This window comes from Cuculus canorus, chromosome 1 (assembly GCF_017976375.1).
Source record: "Cuculus canorus isolate bCucCan1 chromosome 1, bCucCan1.pri, whole genome shotgun sequence".
In the NCBI taxonomy this organism is placed as follows: Eukaryota; Metazoa; Chordata; class Aves; order Cuculiformes; family Cuculidae; genus Cuculus; species Cuculus canorus.
This window is the reverse complement of record NC_071401.1, coordinates 187,101,756-187,124,148: the sequence shown is the minus strand read 5'-3', so window position 1 is coordinate 187,124,148 and position 22,393 is coordinate 187,101,756. Positions and strand designations below refer to the sequence as shown.

Here is a 22,393-nt window from a genome sequence, read left to right as displayed (position 1 = left end):
ATATATGGATGTGTGAACACGCTATTTCATAGGCTGCATAATCATGCATTCTGTGCTTCTGTACGTAGGTACAACAGGACAAAAGAACCTAGGGAACTTACTTTTGCAGAAAGAAGTTTTGTTTTAAGTTCCCAATGTCTTCCAAACTTGTGCCAATCAGCTCTGGAAGAGTCCCAGGACTCAATATTGAAATAGTTTAGATCAAGTTAAACATGAAATAACTGATCTGATGGTTAGGGTATCAAATGTTTTTTACGTTTAATTTGAAGCAGAACAGCATGTTCTGGAAATGTGTTGATGCCAGATAGAAATAATCAATATGATAGAAGCCAGGGTGAAGAAAAAAGGAAATGCAGTTCCCAAAACTGAAACTAAGGAGCTGCCCAGTAATCTGCTGATTGCACTACGAAGTCACAGTTAAAATCTGGAGACGAAGCAGGATCATGGGAATAACATTAATAAAGCTTAGATGGTGCCATTGAGAAGAATAAATGCCTTAAAGGCAAGAAATGTTTTTTTATACAATAGAAGGCTCTGTGGGCAAGAAGATTAATCTGTGATCCATATTATAAATTAAAAGCAAACAAGATCTTGCACACTGTAAACTCAGTGAAAAATAGTGCTGTCTTTTTTTTTAAAGGGTGAAATATGTAAGAAGAGCCAGAGAAGTCTTACTGGATCTACTTGCAGTGATAGAACAGTGTTTAAACACTGATGCTAAATTGCCTGGAAAAGGAAGAGAAGATGAAAAGTGTCTTGAGACAAAAATTGAGTAATAAATAAATGTAGAAGGCATAAGGGCACAAGAAACATCATATAGAATGGAAAAAAAGGATGACATACCTGACACACTGGAAGCATGACACATACAGTGTAGGCTAGAAAGATGGCTTCAAAAGAGTGTTACACATATCTCCATTTCTGCTTGTTAGGAAGAGCTGTATTAACCAGGTATATGTCTCAATGCGCTGTATCAGGAGATCGGAAATTAATTTCTACCCTGCTTCCAAACCATGAAGCTCATTTTCTGGGAGTCCATCTGGAAAAGAGACCTGAATTCTACATCTACTTTCTCCAGGAAGTATCTAATGACACATTTATTCTCTTGCTTGATGGCATGTCCTAAACTCAATTCATTAAATGATTAACATAATCACTAAAGCTGGACCAAAACTACATTTTTACCTTGCAAAATAATTAGTCTAGTTGCTATCTAATTTTCCCAGAGTATTAACTTTCTAAAAACAGCATTTACAAGCAGTACCATCAAGTCAAAAAAGAAGATCTATGGGAGGTGGAGGGTGGGGGTGTCTGCTTTGGTAAGAAACAAATACTAACCAATAGAAAAATAGCTATCTACAATTATTGTTTAATTATAACTTTCTGCCACATTTTTCATATAATTGAAAAAAAAATGAAGGTGGCTACTAGTGCTAAAAAACTGATGTTAGTAAGGCCAGGCAGATCAAGAGGCTTTTTTCAAAAACCTTTCCAAGCAGGAGCTCAAACCTGGAAGGACTGCTTGACTCCTGGGGTGGGAAGCTGGAAAAGAAAAAGGGGTTGGTTCAAGGGACCCAGAAGGCAGCAGAAAGCTGACAACTGAGATGAGCATTGAAGATAATAACACTGTGAATAAAGGGTGGAGTTAGAGACACGTCTTGGGGAGCCGAAAAGGACAACAAAGTGTGAATGTGGTGCAGAGGTGGGAAATTTTGAAATATTGCTGAGTTTCCAATTCTGTTTATTACCGATCGATGCTGGTGTTCTCTTTACCAGTTTCAGCAAACAGATCTATTCCAAATCATGAGACGGGTATACTTAGCTGTTGTGTTTGTGCATTTATTTCACTATTATGTTGGCTGAACTCTGCACTGAAGCTCAAGGTGCTACTGCAGATGGCAAGCCTCCACCTCTGTCTCTTCTGAGAGTTCCTAGATAAGAATGACAGCACCTAGGATTAATGGGAGACAAAGTACACTATGTGAAGGAACATGACATAACACTCCAGCACAACTACTGTCAAAAAGGTGATTTCAGGAAACTGAAGTGCTGATGTACTCCAACGCCTGATCAAGGCAGTCCCCTCTCAGCAATGAGCTGCTATGCAAGAACAAATCCCTGCTGCAAACTTCATCACAGCAGAGGCAGACATGAGCAGAAGGGACACCATCACTCCAGTCCTTTAAGGGAAGCTTTGTCATGTGGAAAAGTGTTCATGAAAAAAGATATATTTATTACACTTTCAATAAACAGCTATGAATTTTAAAAACAATGTAAAAGGCATCCACTACTTAGAAAGGTTTCCTTACATCGTGGCAGGGATGTTGAAGGTTCATAAAGGAGAGCACTGTATTGCACAGGTCATTTTTCCAACACTACCACTTTAGTTACTTTGCCTGTAAATTACTAAAAGGTGGCAGGCACCCTACCTAGTGCTGTCTGCAAGGTCAGGAAATTAAACAGCAGAAAAACAGCCCTGGAAGTTGCAGCCAGAACAGTAATAAAGCAACAGGACTACTCTAATAGGTGCTGACCTTTTATCCACAACTTTATCAATCCCAACTCTCCAGTCAGCCCTAGAACTGACTAGGAATATTCCCAGCACCTTGTCTTGGTGACCTGGAAGAAGTGGAGCTATCGGAAATTATTAATGCTAAGCGTGAAATATTTGTTTTCTTAAGTTTTATCATGAGACCATATCACTGCTTTGAAGTGCTGATGCTTTAAGATGCACGGATGTCATGTAGGCAGATTAGAGCTGTAGAACTGTTATTTTGGGTAATCTAATAATGTGAATCCCCAAACAGTATTTGACCTATTTGTTGCAATGTTAGGATGTAATATGATACTCTTCCAAGAATCTCCAGTTCCAAGGAGTTGCCTGTCTTGGTAAATATCAACATGGCATCTCCCTTTATTTTGCTGTGGTCTCGCCTAATGGTCAAGATATTGTTCAAAACCAACACAAATGTTATATTGATAATGTATCAATCTGAGTATCTTACTATGACAAAACACAATAGGATTAATATTTGCAAAATAGGAATAGTCTTCAAACACTACTTGACTCAAAACTTTGCTGCTGTGAAGCCAGCCTAAGTGTCACTGTAGACATTAGCAGAATGGGAGAACAGGAAAAGTAAGGCTTCACAGAAATCACTTGAAGCAGATTAGAGAAATCTTTATAGAATTAGAGCATTTGAAATAACATTTAATTTGATGATTTTAACCCTGTAGCCCAAATAAGTTTCTTTAGTAAACTCTATTACATGGATTTAAATCATTAACAAAAGATTTTCTCTCTACAGTAGACAGTACTGAGTGTTCATTGCAAATGAAAACTAATGTCAAGGATGGAATGATATGTTACTTAGTTCCTTTTTTTTCTTTTGCTGTCTCATCCACAAGCAAATCCACATATCTGACCAATGACTACAGAGCTTCTGAAAAAAGTGTGAGAGAGAGAGTGTGTGTGTGTGTGTATGTGTGTGTGTGTGTTCTCTTTGATAACATAGAAACACTATATCCTTTGACATTTGAATTTTACAGGCCCAGAAAGCAGATCAGAACAGTAGAGGACACAAGAAAACAGGGTTAAACTGGGATACTTTATTGGTTTCTCAGCAAACTACAATGGCAGATTGAAGCACGTATTTTTTACCACTCTGAATCACAACGGATGCACGCCCACTGAAGTATACACTGAAGTGAAATTATACAGGTAGTTATGTCTAACCAATTTACACACCGATGTAAAAAAAATCTTACCTTACAAAGATGGTCAGCCTCTGAAACAGAAAAAACAGAAGAACCACAGGAGATCCTACCACTAGGTTGTTTTGCACTCTAGTTTGCTTTGCATGTCTTTCCACAGTATCATCCTGAAAAGCTTAAAATTCAAGGATATGATGTGACTCCGATCAGCTTTCCAAGTTGCACAAAGTGGACACTGGCAGTAAAAAGTAAATATGACGTGAATTAAAGAATAATGGCAATAGGGATTCACCTACTGTTAAATCCTTTTTGCAGTTCATCCTTAAATTCTGCTCAGAAAATACTTTCTTCATGACAGTGCAGAACCTACTGCTGTTTTCTCCTCCTTTGCAGTCTCATTGTCACCACATCTGCTTTCACTTCTGGGCTTTTTTTCCCCCACACTCCATCAGGTCTCTAGTCAGCTCCAAAGGCTTTTAGCGATGCTTCTGTCTGGAGCCATTCTTTCATGCCCTGGCACTGGACCAAAAAGCCCCAGAAAGAATATGGGTGCAAAGTAAACCAATGTGAACTGTCTGCTTTCCTAGTGAAAAAAAAATCTTCTCCCACAAATAAACTTCAAGATAAACAATAAATTTCCACAAACAAATTTGATCAGCTGTTTGAGACAGAATTGAGGATCTTATGGGGAAATGACTTTGATAAGCTCCCTGAGGTAGAGATGTGTGGCTGCGTGAAGGGGAAGGACTGGACATGTAACATCTTTACAGATGTTCCCCTGATCCTTATAGATACCTTTAGAAACTATATGGGTCTTTTTAAGTCAGGAGTCTCTTTTGACTTGTTCTGTTCAATGCTGACACCAGGACAGCTCAGACAAATATAGTATCAAACCCAGTGTTACCTTCCTGATGGTACCTGCTCTCCTTCTGGGCTGAAGAGATTCCAGATGCAAAGCAAGTCTCAGACTCTCTTAGTTTAGTGACTTACATTTAAAGTTCTGACCCTTGTTTTGTGATGCTTCAGAACAGAACTGTGGTAAGACTTCTTAACTTATCCACCCAGACTTTCCATAGGCATGCCTTTTTAATGGGAACTGAAAATATTTTATTGGGAAAATTTCCAGCTCTTTTTCCCATGCTATCTCATTTATTAAAATCTCTTCTGTGGGTTGCTGGACCTATAAAAAAGGGCATCTTTACTGTAATTTATGAGTGGAAATAGAAGGATGAGAACTCTTCTTGTCGTGGACTTTATACAATATCAGCTGCTATGAGTGAAAGTCACAGAGGTATTGTATTATCTCCAGAAGAAAGAAGATAATGTTGTAATAGGAGAAATGCCTAACATACATGAAAATTGTTTTGTAACAAAATATTTTTTCTTCTCTGATTTACCCAGTCCTTCTTCTTCCTTACTCTTTAAGTTTTCTGACCCCAGAAAAGCCATATTATCTCTAAAAATTTATAACCCACTATAAAGGCCACTGTCAGTTCTGGTTGTCTGTAATGTCAAGTTCACCTACACATAAGTCTGGTGAATAATTGATGTCAGACAAATTCTCAAAACACTTTTGAAGTTTGAAAGAGTCATATTTGGGGTATTCTAGATCAATCTTATAAAATAGTCTTTGTTTCATAAGAAGGGTCTAATCTTATCACCCTGTTAATCCTAAATCTCAGTTTGTCCAAACAACCGAGCTATTGTTTCTACAAATGTTTCTTACATAGTCATTGCCAAGGTTTATTCTGCTTCGGTGAGTGCAGGCCACGAGTGAGAGTGACGGTTTATATTTTGAACTATTCATTACACTAAGCTGATGTCCTGAGATTCAGGCCTGGCCACCACACAAACATGCACAGGCATGCTTAAACCTTGGTCATATCATTCCTATTTTGATATTCCTAGCAACTTAAAACCAAAACAAATCGAATTACGTGAATATCTACACAAAGTTTTTGATAGAGCATGTTTTAACAGCACCCTTTATTTCGACCGACTGCTATGCGTCACATTACTTAGACTCATAGAATGAATCATAGAATGGTTTGGGTTGGAAGGGACCCTAAAGATCATCCAGTTCCAACCTCCAGGGACATCCCACTAGATCAGGCTGCCCAAGGCCCATCCAACCTGGCCTTGAACACTGCTAGGGATGGGGAATCCACAACTTCCCTCAGCAATCTGTGCCAGTGTTTCACCACCCTCATCATGAAGAATCTCTTCTTTATGTCTAGTTTAAATCTTCCCCCCTCCAATTTAAAGCCATTCCCCCTTATCCTATCACTACATGCCTTTGTAAACAAACCCTCCCCAGCTCTCTTGTAGGTCCCCTTCAGGTACTGGAAGGTTGCCTTTAGGTCTCCCTGCAGCCTTCTCTTCTCCGGGCTGAATAACCTGCCTCTGCAGTTCCCTCTTGCTCTTCAGTTTGACCAGCAGGTCTCGACTCAGTCACGCTGGTCTCTTCCCTTCCCTGCCCAGTTTCCTGCATCTGGGGACTGAGTGCTCTCGTGCTTTATGGAAAGCACGCTTAAACATTTGCCAGCTCTGTTCTGCTCCCTCGTTCCTGAGGACCACATCCCAGGGGGTCCTACTGACTAACTCAACATAACCATGGTCAGGATGAGAAATGTATTTAGTAATCAGTTGAGGAAAAAAAAAAAAAGAGCCATGCCATACTCTTTCAAATTTTCAGGGCTTATCGATTCAGATAAGGAAGAACATTGTGATAAACCCATGCAACTCCATGTCCCTTTCCCACATTCTCCCCACTGCCTGTTTTATTGCTTCTTTAATGGATCTTCTGAATAAAAATAAAAAACCAATTATATGCTTCTGTATTTACATTTCAGTGTACACTTCATTCCACTTGCACTTAGTTGAACAATGAGGAGACATACAGAAAAACAAATACTGAATAAGCTTTGAAACAACAACCTGTTTCACTCATAGCACTTGCTAAACTTTATTTCTGAAGTACCATTTCCCATACAAACTATACTTTGTGTCCATTGTTAAAACCGTACAACACAACATTGATTTCCGGAAAATAACAAGAGTTCCACTACTACAAAACTCAAAAAAATGTGGTGTTAATACAGGAACATTTACAAACAGCAACAAAAAAAATTATATTATGTAAACCAATAAACAAAGAACATCAGAGCTAAAAAACGAAGCAGTCTTCTCCATAAAGACAGGCTCTCAACACATTTTCAAAGTTCATCCAGATGAATAGTCAAATGAATAAGAAGCCTCTTTACACTACACTCTTTACCTGGAACATGATTATCATAGTTACACAGACACCGAATCCCTGAGGAAAGGGACAGTTAAGATAAAGTCACTGCTAACACCTAAACACAAAATAGCTGCTCACTCAGAATCTCAAGATCCATCCATGCAGACTGGAATCACTCTCCAAAAATAAAAACTCAGTTTCTCTTCTTCTGTTTTTGATCTTTAGAGCTTTGGTTGACAGAACTGACCCCAAGGGAATTATTTCCATAACCAAGGCAAATTAGGGAATTTTTAAAAAAATCTATAAAATCCATTTGTGCACCTGGACTCCAGCAAGTGCTGGATGCTCCCTGCTTGTCCTTGTGGATTTTTACTTGTAAATACCATTCTGGATTCAGCAGTCCTCAGCTGGAACATCATTTAAACTTTAGACTATTTTACATAATGGAGAGCAACCTCATTTTTTCATGAAAACACTTATTTACATTGTTTTGGTCTGGTTTTTTTTTCACATTGTCAACTACCATTAAGCTTGTGCAATTTTTAATATAATTTGGGGGAAGTTCCCTTTATGTTCTCTGGACAAGCCTGCTTTACTCTGCAAGAATACTACACCTTTATGAGGGCAGTCCAACACGTCAGGGTCAGTTATGAGCAGGCCAAATTGCAGCACTATTCCTAGGTCAGAAAAAATCACAATCTTGCAGGAGGAACAAATCCACCACAAACTTGAGCAATCCCTCCCACCAAGAAGAAGGATGGCAGGAGTAAAACAAAAGGGCTTTGCTATAACCAAAGGCAAGGAAATGGTAGCATTTCCAGGTATTTTAAAATGGTATAAACTGTTAAAAGCAGTAAAGATACATGAAGACAGAATCTTTCCAAGTAAATACATGTTTTGACCTGGGAGAAAACATGCAGGGAGAAAGCACAGAAATATCAAGGCAAGGTTCTTTTAGGTGTAGAAGTCGTGAGGATTTAAACCAGTGGTGGGAGAGTTAGCTCTGCATTTGATCTGGTTTACCTCATGGACAGGTGGTGATGGATGGGTTTTCTCTCCCTTTGCCTGCCTGAACAGAGTGAGTGGGTACGGCTGCTCCAGTGGGAATGGCCAGCTCCTTCTCCCAAAGTGAGCAGAAGGAGAACATCTCGCCTCCCACACTGATGGAACAGAGGCTCTGCCTGGCTCATCCTTGCAGCCAAGCAGTTGCTCTTCAATGGGAGGAAAAGAAGGCGGCAGAAATGTAGTCAAAAGCAGTAAAGGCAAGCAAGGAAGAAAATGAGGGAAGCCTTGCTCACCCTTCACTCTATGCATTCTTTTACTTGGGCACTGGAGCTTCACAGCTAATCCCCCTTTCTGCAGGGGTACTCCGCTCCTCCCATGAAGCCATCAGTCATCTCTTTCATTAAAGATTTACATCCTGCTCATATTTGTTGCCATTTGACCATTCTCCCCAGTTTTGCTAGCCATGTTCCCCAAAAACACCATATCCTGGCGTTCCTTTTGTGGTCCTTGGTTCTTTTATGAAATCCTCTCTCCTCCGTTTGCTAGGTAAGGGGTATTCAGCTTGTCCTTGTGCTGCGAGGCAGAGAAACATGTAAAAGTCCACCTCAGAGGTTTTAGAGATGTGGGAAGAAGCAAAGGTGAACTTCAGGACCCTCTAAAGTGTGGGGCTCGCTTTCCCTAAAGCTCCAAACACAAGTCAAAAAATCCAGTAGATTTACCCTGTTGTCTGTCCTGCACACACTCAGGGCTACATAGCAAGTCTTGGGGTCCTCTGTTTACTCGCAGGATCTATGGAGTTGGATTCAAAAATGTGGGTTAGGGCACACTTCAGAGAGATCCTTTGAAAAAGGAAAATGTCAAAGAGTCTGATGTCTGGTTTTTAGAAACTCTTCTGGGGAACACAAAGTCTGGTCCACTTACTCTGAAGTCAAATGTCAAAAAAAAATTCTGAAGGTCACTGTGCCCTTCCCTCCTCTTGTCACCATTAGTCAGGTCTGATCCCACAGCTTATGCCATCCACCTGTATGACAGGAATGCAAGTTTAAGGTCTTCTCAGCCCTGCAAAGACATAACCAGCAAAGAACTGGCTAAGATGACAGGCACATCCTGAAGGAAAGAGTAGCACTTTGGGCTGCAGCTCCATTTTTAGATGGAGATCAGCATGGAAAATACCACAGCAGGAAAAGCAGCTGTTGGCATCCAGACAGCTTGAATCTGCACATAGAGAAGGTAGGGAATCTTTGCAACGATGGGATGCATGCCCACTGGTCAGTCTCTCAAGCAGACCCCAATGGCAGCTGTTAGAATGGCTACCTGGGTGCCCCCAGACTAGACCTTCCCCTGGTGCACTCCAGCAGCGTCCCAGTTAGCATAATTTTTCAGTCTCAGAACACTCACCCAGTGCAATGTGGAGAGACACCTCTCTTGGTTTCCCAGAGCCTCCTCTTCTCTTTTCTGACTCCCATTTCAGGGTCTTGGGACGTTTATACCCACCAGAAAAGTGGTCAGCCTTGACCCAGCTGTCCTCACTTCCCCAAAGTGCAATGTCTGTCCATGCTGCCATCACTCTCTGCAGAAGTGGTCCAGAGGTTCCAGGGGGCAGTGAGGATCTGCTGCCCTGCAGTGGGCACAGCCAGGCCACGAGACACCTTCCCTGAGGGGCTTTGGAGATGTCTGTGACATTAATGCACCTGACACAGCCTCCAGAGGAGGAATGGAGTCTGGAGGAGGCAGCTTAGGTGGAAATGAGGACTATGAAGGGGGCATTTTCCAGGTGAGATGCACCCAAATAGACCAAAGACAGGAGCTGGAGGGAATAGGGGACAGGACTGCAGAGCATCTCAGCGTGGGGTAGCAATGCCCAGCAGGTGGGTAGGAACGCGAGTAGCCAGCAGGCAGGACAGCACAATGCCAATGAGCTGCAGGAGTGCCAATCCCAGGGCAGACGTGGCAATGTAAAACATGTTGCTGCTGACAAAAACTGACACCTTGCTGAAGCAACCCTCGTGGTGCAGCCCGTGTGGTTTGGGCAGGCTGTGCTGGCAACCCCGCCGGACCCGGCAGCAGCTGAAGGGCACCGACCCGTTTTGCTCCAGTCCCCAAGGAGATGTGAGCCAGTCGTGATAGCTCTCTACACCACAGCAGGACAAGGCACGCTGCAAAGCATCCAGGGCATCCGCCATCCCCTCGTCCTCCCCGTAGGTGAGCAGGGCCTGGCGTAGCCCTTCATGGAAACCCCGTGCAATGTTCTGGCGGTAGAGGAGTGCCGAGAGCCCTGCTGTCAGTCCAGCTGCCAGCACGACTGTCAGGAAGGTGCTGTAGGCACGCAGGAGTCCCTGATGCTCCGTGGCGGCACTGAAGCAGCCCAGGAAGCCCCAGATGAGGACAGCAATGCCGGTGGCCAAGAGGATGGCAGGGGCACTGGGGTAGTCGTTGGCTGACAGTGCCAGGTAGGTCCCCAGAGAAACCTTGGCCCAGAGGCCGATGATGAACATGGTCAGCCCCGCTGCCCAGAAGACAAAGCTGAAGGCCATAAGGGACAGCTTGAGCACAGTCATGGTGCCCTCAGGTCCTGGCACCCACAGCTGTCAGTGCCACCAGGCAGCAAGGGGTCTCGCAGACACTGGTGCTGCCAGGCGACGAGCGGGTCCTGCAGCCGTCAGTGCCACTGGGTGCTGATGGGGTCCCGCAGCTGTCGGTGTCACCGGGCAGTGATGGGGTCCCGCAGCTGTCGGTGCCACCAGGCAGTGATGGGGTCCCGCAGCTCTCGGTGCCACCAGGCAGTGATGGGGTCCCGCAGCAGTCAGTGCCACCAGGCAGTGGCGGGTCCGCGGGTCCCCGTCCCTGCGGTGCGAGTGCCGCCGCCCCGTCCCCTTTATCGGCGCCCGGCGGGTCCCTGCTCCGCCCGCCCCGCCCTCTAACGGAGCGGCCGCCCGCAGCGCACACCCCGCAAACCCAGCGGCAGAGGCACATCCAGGCGCTCCCCGCTGGGAATGGGGGGTAGGAGAGTGGTGAGCGTCTGGGGGTTCCCACGCCGCTGCCGAGCCTCGGGTGAAAATGTTCTGCGAGCTGAAAACCCGAGATTAAATTTTGCAGGAATATGCTGGAGCCCGGGTTTAGCCTGGCCAAAGGAATAAACATTTTCTTGTAAGCATTGTAACCCACAAATAATCCAAAGGAAGCATGAGAAATCTATTAAACGAGGGGGTTTATTTTAACTTCTTATACTGCATCAAGCTGTGCTATTAGGACTCTTTGTAGAAACAAGCATAAATCTGTACCTGACTATTAACAACGCAGTCGCTCAGTTGGTCAGTCTCGATGTTCCCAGCTGGAAACTGTTTTCCATGTGGCCTGACTCTGTTAAATATTCACTTGGTTTAGCCCATGATAACACTGAGCCACAGAGAATGCAATAAATGGTGGTGTGGGAATGCCCGTGGATACTACTATATAACAAGTGGCTGAGAAACGTCTGATATGAGGTTCTACCATCAGTACAGTCTCATTGCAAAAGATAAGCTACTCCCACAAACCAGGTAAGGAAAAGATGAAAAGGAAAAAGCCAATGAGGCAGGATCTCAGGCAGAGGTAGAATTAGCATCCGCAGAGGGAATTAAATGTTTAGTGAGTCTTTGACCACATTAAGCAACCAATTTCTCTTTACTGTTTCTTGACAACACCACAGGGGGTGTGTAGTACTCTTCAGTCCAAGATTTTGTGCCATCTTCATTTCTATGGGTCTTTGTACCGAATACAGGCACTACCCAATGGCATTGTGGGGCACAGAGTTGACTTTCCTATGTCTTCAGGTGCTCAAGAAATTAATTTTGTCATATGCTAACATACTATCAGACTGCTATAAAATGTTCCTATTGCTTTTTACAAATGTTTTAATAAAATGTTCATTATTTCAGTAGTGAAAAATCTTTAACTTGAGCAGTTTAGTGGATCACTGTGCACTGCAGTCTTTTTTTTTTTTTTTTTCCGTAATTCCTTATCCTGAGACAACACTGCTCTCATTTGAATTTCAACCGATACAACTTTGAGTGAAACAGGGTTTTTTAGTTTGTATATTTAATAGTCACACCAAAAAGGTCAGGTCAGGGTACCCTGTTCTTCACATCTTCATCAAACTCCCTTGGGACAGAATTCTGAGGTTTACTTGTGTTCCAAAGGTAATTTTCGTGTGGAAGTTTGAGAAAAACATTTTGTTGGTTTCTTTCTGTTAGAGAATCATGGAAGGAAATATATCATATTTTAACATATCTGTTTGATATAAAACTAGAAACTCATAGTTGTCAAAGCATTAATATAGCATAATCATTATTGAAACATCCTCTGTTCTTTAGCAGAACCCTTAATAATGTAATTAGCAGACTTATCATTCCTGCATTTTACAGATTCCCTTCTTTTGCCTTTTTATAAGATCAAGCTCTTAATCATTTTCTTGACAGAGATTAAGCCTGAACTAGTTCCTTTGATTCTCAGATCTTCATGTCAAGATGATTTAGGAATGATGATTTCCATGCTCTAGAAGTACTGTCCAGTACATTGCATTGTATTACCTATTTTAGCACTAAATCAGATAACTTATATCCACAGTGAAGAATATGAGCTCACGGTGAAGTAAAACTAGAGCTCTTCAGACACAGAGTTAGATAACCAATGGCTTTCAAACTAGTGGTGATGGCTTTCACAGTTTTATACCTAAGTGAACATACAGGGCTGGTAGGCTCTGAAGGTGACTTTCATGAAGCTACGTTTCTTCTGAAGCAGCGAGTGTCTGCTGGCCAGGCGGTTGTCAGCCACGCAGGGAAAAAGTCCTTGGTGTCCTTGGAATGGGCTGATCATTGCTGCATTGCTGCATTGCTGCATTGCTGTCTTCTGACTACCTTTTTCTCTCTTAGGATTTTAAATATTTTCATAGCAGTGTTTTTTCCTTTTGAATCCTTGAACTGCTAATTATCCACATCTCAAAACTCCATACTGCTTTTTTGCCTTTCTTATCTCGCACAACTCTGTGTACTTTCTCATGATGGAGTGATTTTTTTTTTCAAATATTTCTTAGAGCTGGTGCTATCAGAACCAGGTCTTGGATTGCAAACAGCTGAAACCTATAGGAGAAGGGCCAGACTAGTGACACTGGGCAGTGTTAAAGAGGAATTACAGCCCCTATTCATGAGACAAACCTGGGAATGCTCTCTCTGGATACTGTCTCAGATTTGAAGCTGCTTTTGGCTTTGACACCAATAAAGAACAGCAAAAAGAAAAACAATAAGTGGTGTTTTCTGTTACCCGTGCCCTTCCTTACAGTGAAAGCAGCTAGGTAAAACACCTTTAGAACAGGCTTGTCCTGGTATCTTGTGTTGCATTATGCCAGTTAGGAGCAGTCAAATACAGGGCATATGGGCAGATCTGGTGTCACCCAGGTTCCTCTAGCATGTGTCACAGATGAAGGACGGTGCTAAGGGTGCAGAAATCTAAAAGTATTTCTGTAAAGATGTTCTATTATCTGTTGGTGCTGTTGTGAAGTATTTGGCACATAACTATTGGTTTCACCAGCAGTTCAGTGCCAAACTTCTTCCAAACATCATATTAAGCATTCAGTTTTACAAGATGCCAGATGATATTAACATTTGTGCTTTTTTTTGACCAGGGTAACATGGGTATATAGAGCTATATTCTGCCCATTCTCATACATTGGGCTACTGGAATTGTTTAGGTAAGTAAAGGAATCATAGAATCATAGAATCACCAGGTTGGAAAGGACCCACCAGATCATTGAGTCCAACCATTCCTAACACTCCCTAAACCATGCCCCTAAGCACTCATCAACCCGTTCCTTAAACACCTCCAGGGAAGGTGATTTGACCACCTCCCTGGGCAGCCTCTGCCAGTGCCCAATGACTCTTTCCATGAAAATTTTTTTTCTGATATCCAGCCTGAACCTCCCCTGGCGGAGCTTGAGGCTATTCCCCCTTGTCCTGTCCCCTGTCACTTGGGAGAAGAGCCCAGCTCCCTCCCTTCCACAACCTCCTTTCAGGTAGTTGTAGAGAGCAATAAGGTCTCCCCTCAGCCTCCTCTTCTCCAGGCTAAACAACCCCAGCTCTCTCAGCCGCTCCTCCTAAGACTTGTTCTCCAGCCCATCACCAGCTTCGTTGCTCTTCTCTGGACACAATCCAGAGCCTCAACATCCTTCTTGTGGTGAGGGGCCCAGAACTGAACACAGGATTTGAGGTGCGGTCTCACCAGTGCTGAGTACAGAGGGAGAATAACCTCCCTGGACCTGCTGGTCACACCGTTTCTGATACAAGCCAAGATGCCATTGGCCCTCTTGGACACCTGGGCACACTGCTGGCTCATGTTCAGTAGGCTGTCAAAAATTACCCCCAGGTCCTTCTCTTCCGTGCAGCTTTCTAGCCACTCTTCCCCTAGTCTGTAGCACTGAGGTAGGATTGGTCTCCTTCAGTGTACATGAAGCCATGAAAAATGAAAGAGCATCAGTGTCTGAAAATAATCTTACTAGAATGGCTTGATTTTTTTCAGTCATTGGAAGAATCATAAAGTAATATCGAAGAGCAGAAACTCTCAAAAGAGCGCTTTGCAATACCATTTGGCAAGGAAAAGCAATCTGCTTGAAGGATAAATCTCCTTCTATCCTTATTGTTTTGGCCTGGGCATGCCTTAAATGTTGCCTCTCTTCCCTGGCAGAGACATGATGATTTTAATAGTTTTTCATCTCCACATTCTGTGTTTTTTTTTCCCAAGTTTACACTTGCAATCCTGAAGTAACTATTTCTAATCAGTCCACAACAGAGAGAAAAACAACGCAAGGATTCTACATGGCTTCTCAAGGGAGCCGAGTCCTTTTGTGGTCCCTAGTTCATGGCTATTTAAGATAGTTCTGGCTACAAGAACAAATGGCAGCATTGGCACAGAGAGAAAGATCATGTAGTTTGGAACTTTATCATAAAAACATAGATAAGAAGAGTAGTTTCAAAAAAGGAGTATTAGTTCACAAATATGCTTTCCATAGACATTTGAATGAGATTTTCAAGTCATGACTCATGGACAGGTACTATAGCTGCCAAAGTACATGCATTTATTTACATTGGGGGAAAACAGAACTCCTGTTATGCCACCATGGAGTCCTGCTGATGTTACACCAGTGTGCTTTTGATGTTGTAACTATTTATTATTGGTATTTTCTTGTCTAGTGATGTATTTAAGTGCTCCTTCCATAGACAAGATGCCTACTGGATGGGACAAGAAACCAAAAGATTCCTTGTCTTTAAGTCTGATTTTGTGATGCTTTGTCAGGTTGAGTGATCTCTTACATCAAAAATTCTGTCTCATTGAATTCAGTAGAACTGTTAATAGGAAAAGCAGTTATTCAGTGTGAGGAAAGTTATCAAAATCCAGTTGGAATTATTTTTATGTAAACCTGAATATCTTTATTCTAAATTGAATCAAATGAAACAAAAGTCATAGCTTTACACTTCCCTAGTGCTGTGCAGCATGGATGTAGTGCAAGTCCATGCTGGATGGGAAAAGAAGATGGACTTGGAGGAAGAGAGAATTTCCCCTTGATCTTCCCATTTACTCTGAGAAGGGAATGTGTTAACATTTCATAACAGAACTCATTTCCAGCTGCAAGTTCCTTCAGGGAAAATTAAAAGATTATGTAATATCACCTACTCTTGGTCCCTTTAAAAATCCTCGATCAAAGAGGAAATATTGGATACTGATTCTGCTCTATCAGCGAGGCTGAAGGATGCAGTCTGAGCAGACCAGAGCAGTATTTGGGTGGATTCCTGCCAGCTTGCACGGTTGAGCAGGAGACATCTTTGCCTGCAGCAAGTATGATCTTAAGGCAGAACTCAACCTGCTGTTTCTTGGAATGTACCAACCATAGTAGCACGAGTGCTATTTTTTCACACTGAGTTTATTTTAGGGATTCAGACATACAATCTCTTTTCTTGATCAGCAACTTTGCTATTAATAGCAACAATCAGATATCCTTTGGGTTTAATGACTTACTTCTAATGTGTTTTTCAACCTTAAAATAAAGCACAAGATTTATTTTTAGCTGTAGCTGCCTCAGAGCTACAGAGGATAATAAGATCCATGCCTCGAGCAAGTTTCTCAAGGAAAATTCAATGCACTTTCCGGCTACCCCACAGAAAATTATTGTGTGCTGAACATCAGATATGTTTCAACACTAGTACATCCAAATAACATTCAGGCTAGATAGGTGGGAAAGACCACCAAAATAACATGTCAGAGGAATTAAAAAAAGACAGAGATCTTTAGGCTTTTCACTTCAGGGAGAAACAGAAATACAAGATGAGTTTAAACATTGCCAAATTTTATGCTTGATCTTAATAAGACTTGATTACTAATAATTCTCAGTCTTCGCTTGTTGTATCAGGAGCTGAGGGTATTAAGAATTTCACATATTGGGGTCCATGTGCACAGTGACAGCAGTTAAGTGTGCTTAGCAAGTCATCATTCATATAATACTCACCTACACTTATCAGTATGGATTTTCATATGTGAGGGAGATTTCCAAAATCTGCAGTAGCAAAATCTATTGCGCTTCTCATTTGATTGGTATAGTTTTGTATCAAGTTTACTCATTCTGAAAATGTGTCTTTAAAGCCCTTTTTTATCTTTCTATATACCATTATACTAATAGTGGACTAGCCAATCCAAAACAAAATATGATGTCAGACACAAAAATAGAGACTGTGCCTGTAACTCTTTTTATTCAATAGATTAAGAAAACCAACTACAGTCACCTTCAGCATTAGTTCCCTTCTGAGTTGACACACAGCTGCATATGATGCTGCCAACATTCAAAGCAATTCCACAGTTCTTTTTCTGAGAGGCTGTTGAGGATATCTGTTAGTTTTGCTTTCTCATCTTCTACCAACAAAACTGGGTTCCTCTGAGCACTGGCTTGATCCTTGGGATCTCTTCACTGTAAGCCTCAGTCAAGAATTTAAAAGTTTCCACTGCAGATTCCTTCAGTTTCACAAGAAACTTGATGTTAACTGCTCACCCTTGTGCACCAACATTTTCCAACCGAGGCTATGAAAACATCTATATTGGAACAGGGGTCCACAAGTACCGAGTGAAGCGATCAAGCAGAGCTTTGTCTCATTGTGACAGCTTAGAACGTGTTCTAGAACAATCTCTTTGTCTCTCCCCTCCCATTCTTGGTTCCCAGGCTGTAGGGTTAGTCTCGGGGTTTTTTGTGTCAGACCTTATCAGTCAGGGTAAATTAGGGAGTCATGTAGCATGGCGCAACCACCTCTCTGCTTTTATCACAACACTGGAGATTTGCAGTTTACAAATGCTGATGCAGGGCAGTGGTATAAGGGAGAAGACGACTCTTCCTCTCTGGGTGTATATGATAGACCCATGACAGACCACGTAATATTATTTTGATATGCTAATCAATGGACAGTAAACTTTTTAGTAATATTATAAGTGTAGCTTTATAAAATGAACAACTGTCATTGGTGATTATATTTGAATTATTATGTACACAGCCTGTACATAATAATAGAGGTGATCATTATGTTGACTGTAACATATATGCATCAACAAATACCTACCCTTAGTTCCTCGCTTCCTACTGCTGCTTGGCACAAGTTAGTGAGGAGAAGAAATAATTTGTTACAAGTGAACTTCATGCTTTCTGGGTCCCTGTGTCAGGAATTGGGAAATCTCATGTATGATTGACACAGCTGAAGCATCTAGCAGAAAATTCTTCAAGGAGTTAGTCCACAGGACCCCCTGGGAAACTGCCCTCAGGGACAAGGGAGAAGAACAGCGCTGACAGATTTTAAAAGCTGCTTTCCGTAGAGCACAAGAGCTCTCAGTCCTCAGGCATATCAGGAAAGGAAGGCAAGAGACTGGCATGGCTGCGTCGAGACCTGCTGGTCAAAGTAAAGGGCAAGAAGGAACACACAGGCAGTGCAAGCAGGGACAGGTATTCTTGAAGAGTATAGGCATGCTGCCCAGTTGTGTAGGAATGAGGTCAGGAAGGCTAAGGATGCCATCCAGAGGGACTTGGAGAAGCCTGAGAAGTGGGACAGTGTGAACCTCATGAGGTTCAACGAGGGGAAGTGCAAGGTCCTGAGCTTGGGTCAGGACAACCACCGATCTCAATACAGGCTGGGAGATGAAGGAACTGAGAGCAGCCCTAACAAAAGGACTTGGGAGTGCTGGCAGATTAAAAACTGGACATGATTTAGCAATCTGCACTTGCAGCTCAAAAGGCCAACTGTATCCTGGGCTGCATCAAAAGAAGTGTGACCAACAGATTTGAGAAGGTGATTCTGCCCCTCTACTCCGCTCTGGCGCAACCCCACCTGGAGTACTGCATCCAGCTCTGGAGCCCTCAGTACAAGAAAGATGTGTACATGCTAAAGCAAGTCCAGAGGAGGCCACAAAGATGATCAGAACCCTTCTTCTATGAAGGAAGGATGAGAAAATTGGGGTTGTTCAGCCTGGAGAAGAGAAGGCTTGTGGGAGACTTTATTGCAGCCTTGCAGTACTTAGATGTAGCCTATAAAAGATGAGGATAAGCTTTTTAGCAGGACCTGTTGTAGGACAAGGGTAACAGTTTTGAACTAAAGGGTACATTTAGACCAGATATAAGGAAGGAATTTTTATAATGAGGGTGGTAAAACACTGGAACAGGTTGTCCAGAGTGGTGGGAGAAGCCACATCCCTGGAGCGTTCAGGATCAGGTTGAATGGGGCTCTGAGCAACCTAATCTGACTGAAGATGTCCCCGCTCACTGCTGGAGGGGTGGATGAGATGATCTTTAAAGGTCCCTTCCAACCCAAACCATTCTATGATTCTGTGATTCCATGAAAACTGAAGTCCAATAAAAAGGTAGGTATTCCACATGCACCAGCTGATTCACACCTGCACATATATCTTCTTTATTGCTGCCATGTTTCTAGATTTTGACAGATAATGCCACCACAGGTAGAGGACAAGGTGACCGTGCACTCTCTGTGGACTGGGAAAAGAATGCCATGGGGCACAGACCGTTATCCTGGGATCACTGAAACTCGTGCCCTTGCTGAGGTGAATGGTTAGGGCATTTCTGTAATACAACATTAGAGCACCAGAGGATTTTCCAAGCCTCGGGGCCTGGATCCATGGACTTCTACAGCTTCCTTGTATTGCTCAAATGGAGTGTGCTGTCCTCAAGCAAGCATCACTTTTACCCGCTGTAAAGGTCAGGAAAGACTTATTTAAAGGAAATAGTCTCCATGCAAACATACCACACTGGCATCACTGCCTTAATCGGGACAAAGGTTTGTCAGCCTGTATATCATCTCTCATAAATTAAAAAGTCTTGTTTAGATCTACTGTGATGGTAAAATCTTAAACATTCTTACTATTATTTTCTTTGGAAAATGCCTGTTGCACTATTCACTAAATTATTTATATATCTTGCCTCTGAGCTATAAAGCTCATAAAGCATGGTAGCGAACATGAGGATTTCAGGAAGTTTTCCTGGAGTTTCCTGTAGGAAGGACTACTGAATAATCTTCCCTTTTTTTTAAGAGAGAATTCTCAACTACTTGAGGAGAAATTTTCCAGGGCAGATATTTATCTGAGTCTGAAATACATTTTTGTTTAGCTTCCAGCAACAATGGTTCCACAAAAACTGAAAAAGATTAGGGTAAAAGGTACTGTTTTCTCCTTTAAAAATAGGTCATACCCTTATACCACTTCCAGGCTTTGGATCACAGACTTGAAAGCTGGCAAAGGACTAGGAAGGATTTATTTCTGCAATTTTCACTTTAAAGTGGTTAAATTTGATGAACTATAAAACTCTGCAACCTTATTTCACATCTCCTCAGTCAAGATTTTGTTTGGAACTGCTGAAGATCTCTTCTGAGCATGGTCCAGGCAAGGTTTTCTTTTTTTTTTTTCCCCTGAAACCTATTCTCTTAGCTACTTTCATCCCCTGTGGCCAGGTACTGGAATTCTAATTTTCCTGTGTTCTTCATGTTACTGCTGATGGTACCCAAGCAAGCAAGAAGAAGAAATAGGTAGCAATGTAGTAACAGAAGTTTGAGGGCAAAGTTTGGCTCCGAAGAAGGGGTAACATGGCAGGAATTTGGGGGAAAGACCTGGGAAGAAAGACCCGGCAATTTGAACATACTAATCAAAATTAATTGGGCAGGAAATCAGAGGAGATTTGGAAATCAGAAGGAGAGGGAGAGGGAGAGGGAGAGGAATGAGATGTGGAGACAGCCACAGTCTTCCCATTCAAACTAGCCTGTCTTCTCCAAGAGACATTGCATAGAAACTGAGTTGTGAACATGTTTATTTTTAATATATAGGTGTTCAGGTGTCTCAGATGGTTTATAGGTGTCTTAGATGGATTACCTGAAATTAGTGCACTGTTCCTCATCCTAAAATTTCATGTCATCTGCTTCATCAGGGTATAATGCAGATAGATTAATCCAGTTTTATAAAACAAATGAAAACTAATAAAAGGAATAAGAAAATTATAATATCCAACACTGGAGGAGAAAAAGAGATGTCTTATTTTTTAATAGTAATGGATTAAAAATTTGCAGTGAATCTCAATTAGAAACAATTCTTCCTTTACCCTTGGTGAGGAACAAGAACTGTTGCAGGGATAATTCTTCCCTATAACAAAAAATACAGTAGTCCATCCTCACAGACTCTTACAGATTCAAAACACACCCTTTTATCTTTGAGCTAAATGAGGATTTCTTCCACAGAACAATATTTGGATTCTTCCTAAGCAAGTAGATACAGTAGAACATACCCTTAGGCATATAACACTTGATTCTTCACTGCATGGAAAACTCAGTAAAAGCAAGTCCGAATCTGAGTACATCAGTATTGGGCTGATGCAAAGCCAGACTAAACACAGGTATCAAAACTTGTAAACTTTGATGGGAACTTTATCTTACCTTTCATCATCATTCAAAATATCTAGATATCTATCATCACCTACCACGCCTCTGTTTTGACCCCTTCATCTGTTCTCTGACAGCTTTGTAAACAATTATCTAATTTAAAGAAAAAGACAACTGGGGAACCTACACCACTCCTCTTCTTGCTTGGTTATTTGAACTACTTACAAAAAGAAATGTAGATTTAACTAGCAGATCACAGCCCTCTAACACAATCCTGGTAATTCTTACTACCCCCAAGATAAGCTTGCTTGTGAAAAACTTCACATTTGATGTGAAATCTCCACATGTGAAAGTAAGTTCCCAGTTTAAATAGGGTTAAGTCAGATTTACAATTGTTTGTAAATATTGTACCACAAATGCTCCTGCTTCATAATGGCAGCTCTGAGATATGTCAACATGACATTTATTATGCCGAGTAAAGCTCTTGGCACTGATATTTACCATCTGTGGGTTTGCAAAGTCTTTGGTGTGTCTTGTCTACTTCTTTGACAGCTAAGTAAGATTATTTCAGTCTTCTGCTGATATCAAGAAGAAAAGGAGCTTGAGGTCAATGTCTTTATTAGAACTCTTGGAAGACATGTTTTTTAACTCTGGTATGCCATCTGTGAACACTGCTTTAAAATAATTTATTTTGTATGATCCCATAGATAACATACACTTTTAAACTGTTGTAGCAAACTTAGGCAGTAACCTGCCTGAGGAGTACTCAGTTGGAGGTAGTTTTGCAGCCCTTAGGCAAGTGGTTTAGGAAGCTACTGCTGTTAGTTAGTAGATTCTTATCAGAGAAAGAGGAACAGATTACAAGATTGCTTCTAGGCCAGTGTCATGCCAGGTAGCATGGATTTACATAAATCCTCACAAGTTCATTAGGGGTGAGCGAAGAGTGGTAATTCTTTAAACCATTCTAGTAGAACCACGAGCCCTACTGCAGGCAGAAGGAAGCTGTCCATTGTAGTAATATGCTAGTTTTCGCCGCTTTTTTCCCCCCAAGAGTCTTTTTCAAACTTGTTGCCTCTGTTTGCCCATAAATTCTCCAACTTCTCAGAAAAGATTTGGCTGAAGATGAAATTGCTGCATCCAGCTCTTAAGTGTGTTCAAGGCACCACTGCTCTTCAGCTTAAGCTCAACATACCAAATAAGAAGAATTTCTCTTTCTTGATAATGTCTTCTTCCTTCTCTTCATTCTCACCCTTAGGTATACACTCGGGGATTTTCTGCAGAAAATTTGATCAAGCCTTCTTTGTTTCAAGGTCTATTAGAGGACACAGAAGCTGGTATTTTGACTCAGATCCAGGGGAGATAATCAAATATCCTGATATGCAATAGGTTTAACTTTGGGGTTTACATTCTGATTTTGCATTGTACAGCTATCCCCTGCTATTGAAACACATCCACAAACACAAGGTAACATTAAGGTGGGCTAATGATTTTAATTAACTAC

At 41.9% G+C, this 22,393-nt stretch overlaps 1 protein-coding gene across 1 annotated transcript; it reads right to left on the bottom strand.

Moving 5' to 3' along the window:
• Positions 1-3,697: 3,697 nt before the first annotated feature.
• LOC104055276 (tetraspanin-7) lies at positions 3,698-10,787 on the bottom strand. The gene is made up of 2 exons (XM_009556386.2): positions 9,359-10,787; positions 3,698-9,019 (listed from the first exon to the last, which is right to left on the bottom strand). Exon 1 carries the CDS (start codon positions 10,516-10,518, stop codon positions 9,802-9,804), a length of 717 nt encoding a protein of 238 aa, XP_009554681.2. The 5' UTR covers positions 10,519-10,787; the 3' UTR covers positions 3,698-9,019; positions 9,359-9,801.
• Positions 10,788-22,393: the final 11,606 nt, after the last annotated feature.

Coding starts and splice junctions, on each gene's coding strand:
- LOC104055276 (XM_009556386.2), bottom strand. CDS start 10,518: ATGACTGTGCTCAAGCTGTCCCTTATGGCCTTCAGCTTTGTCTTCTGG.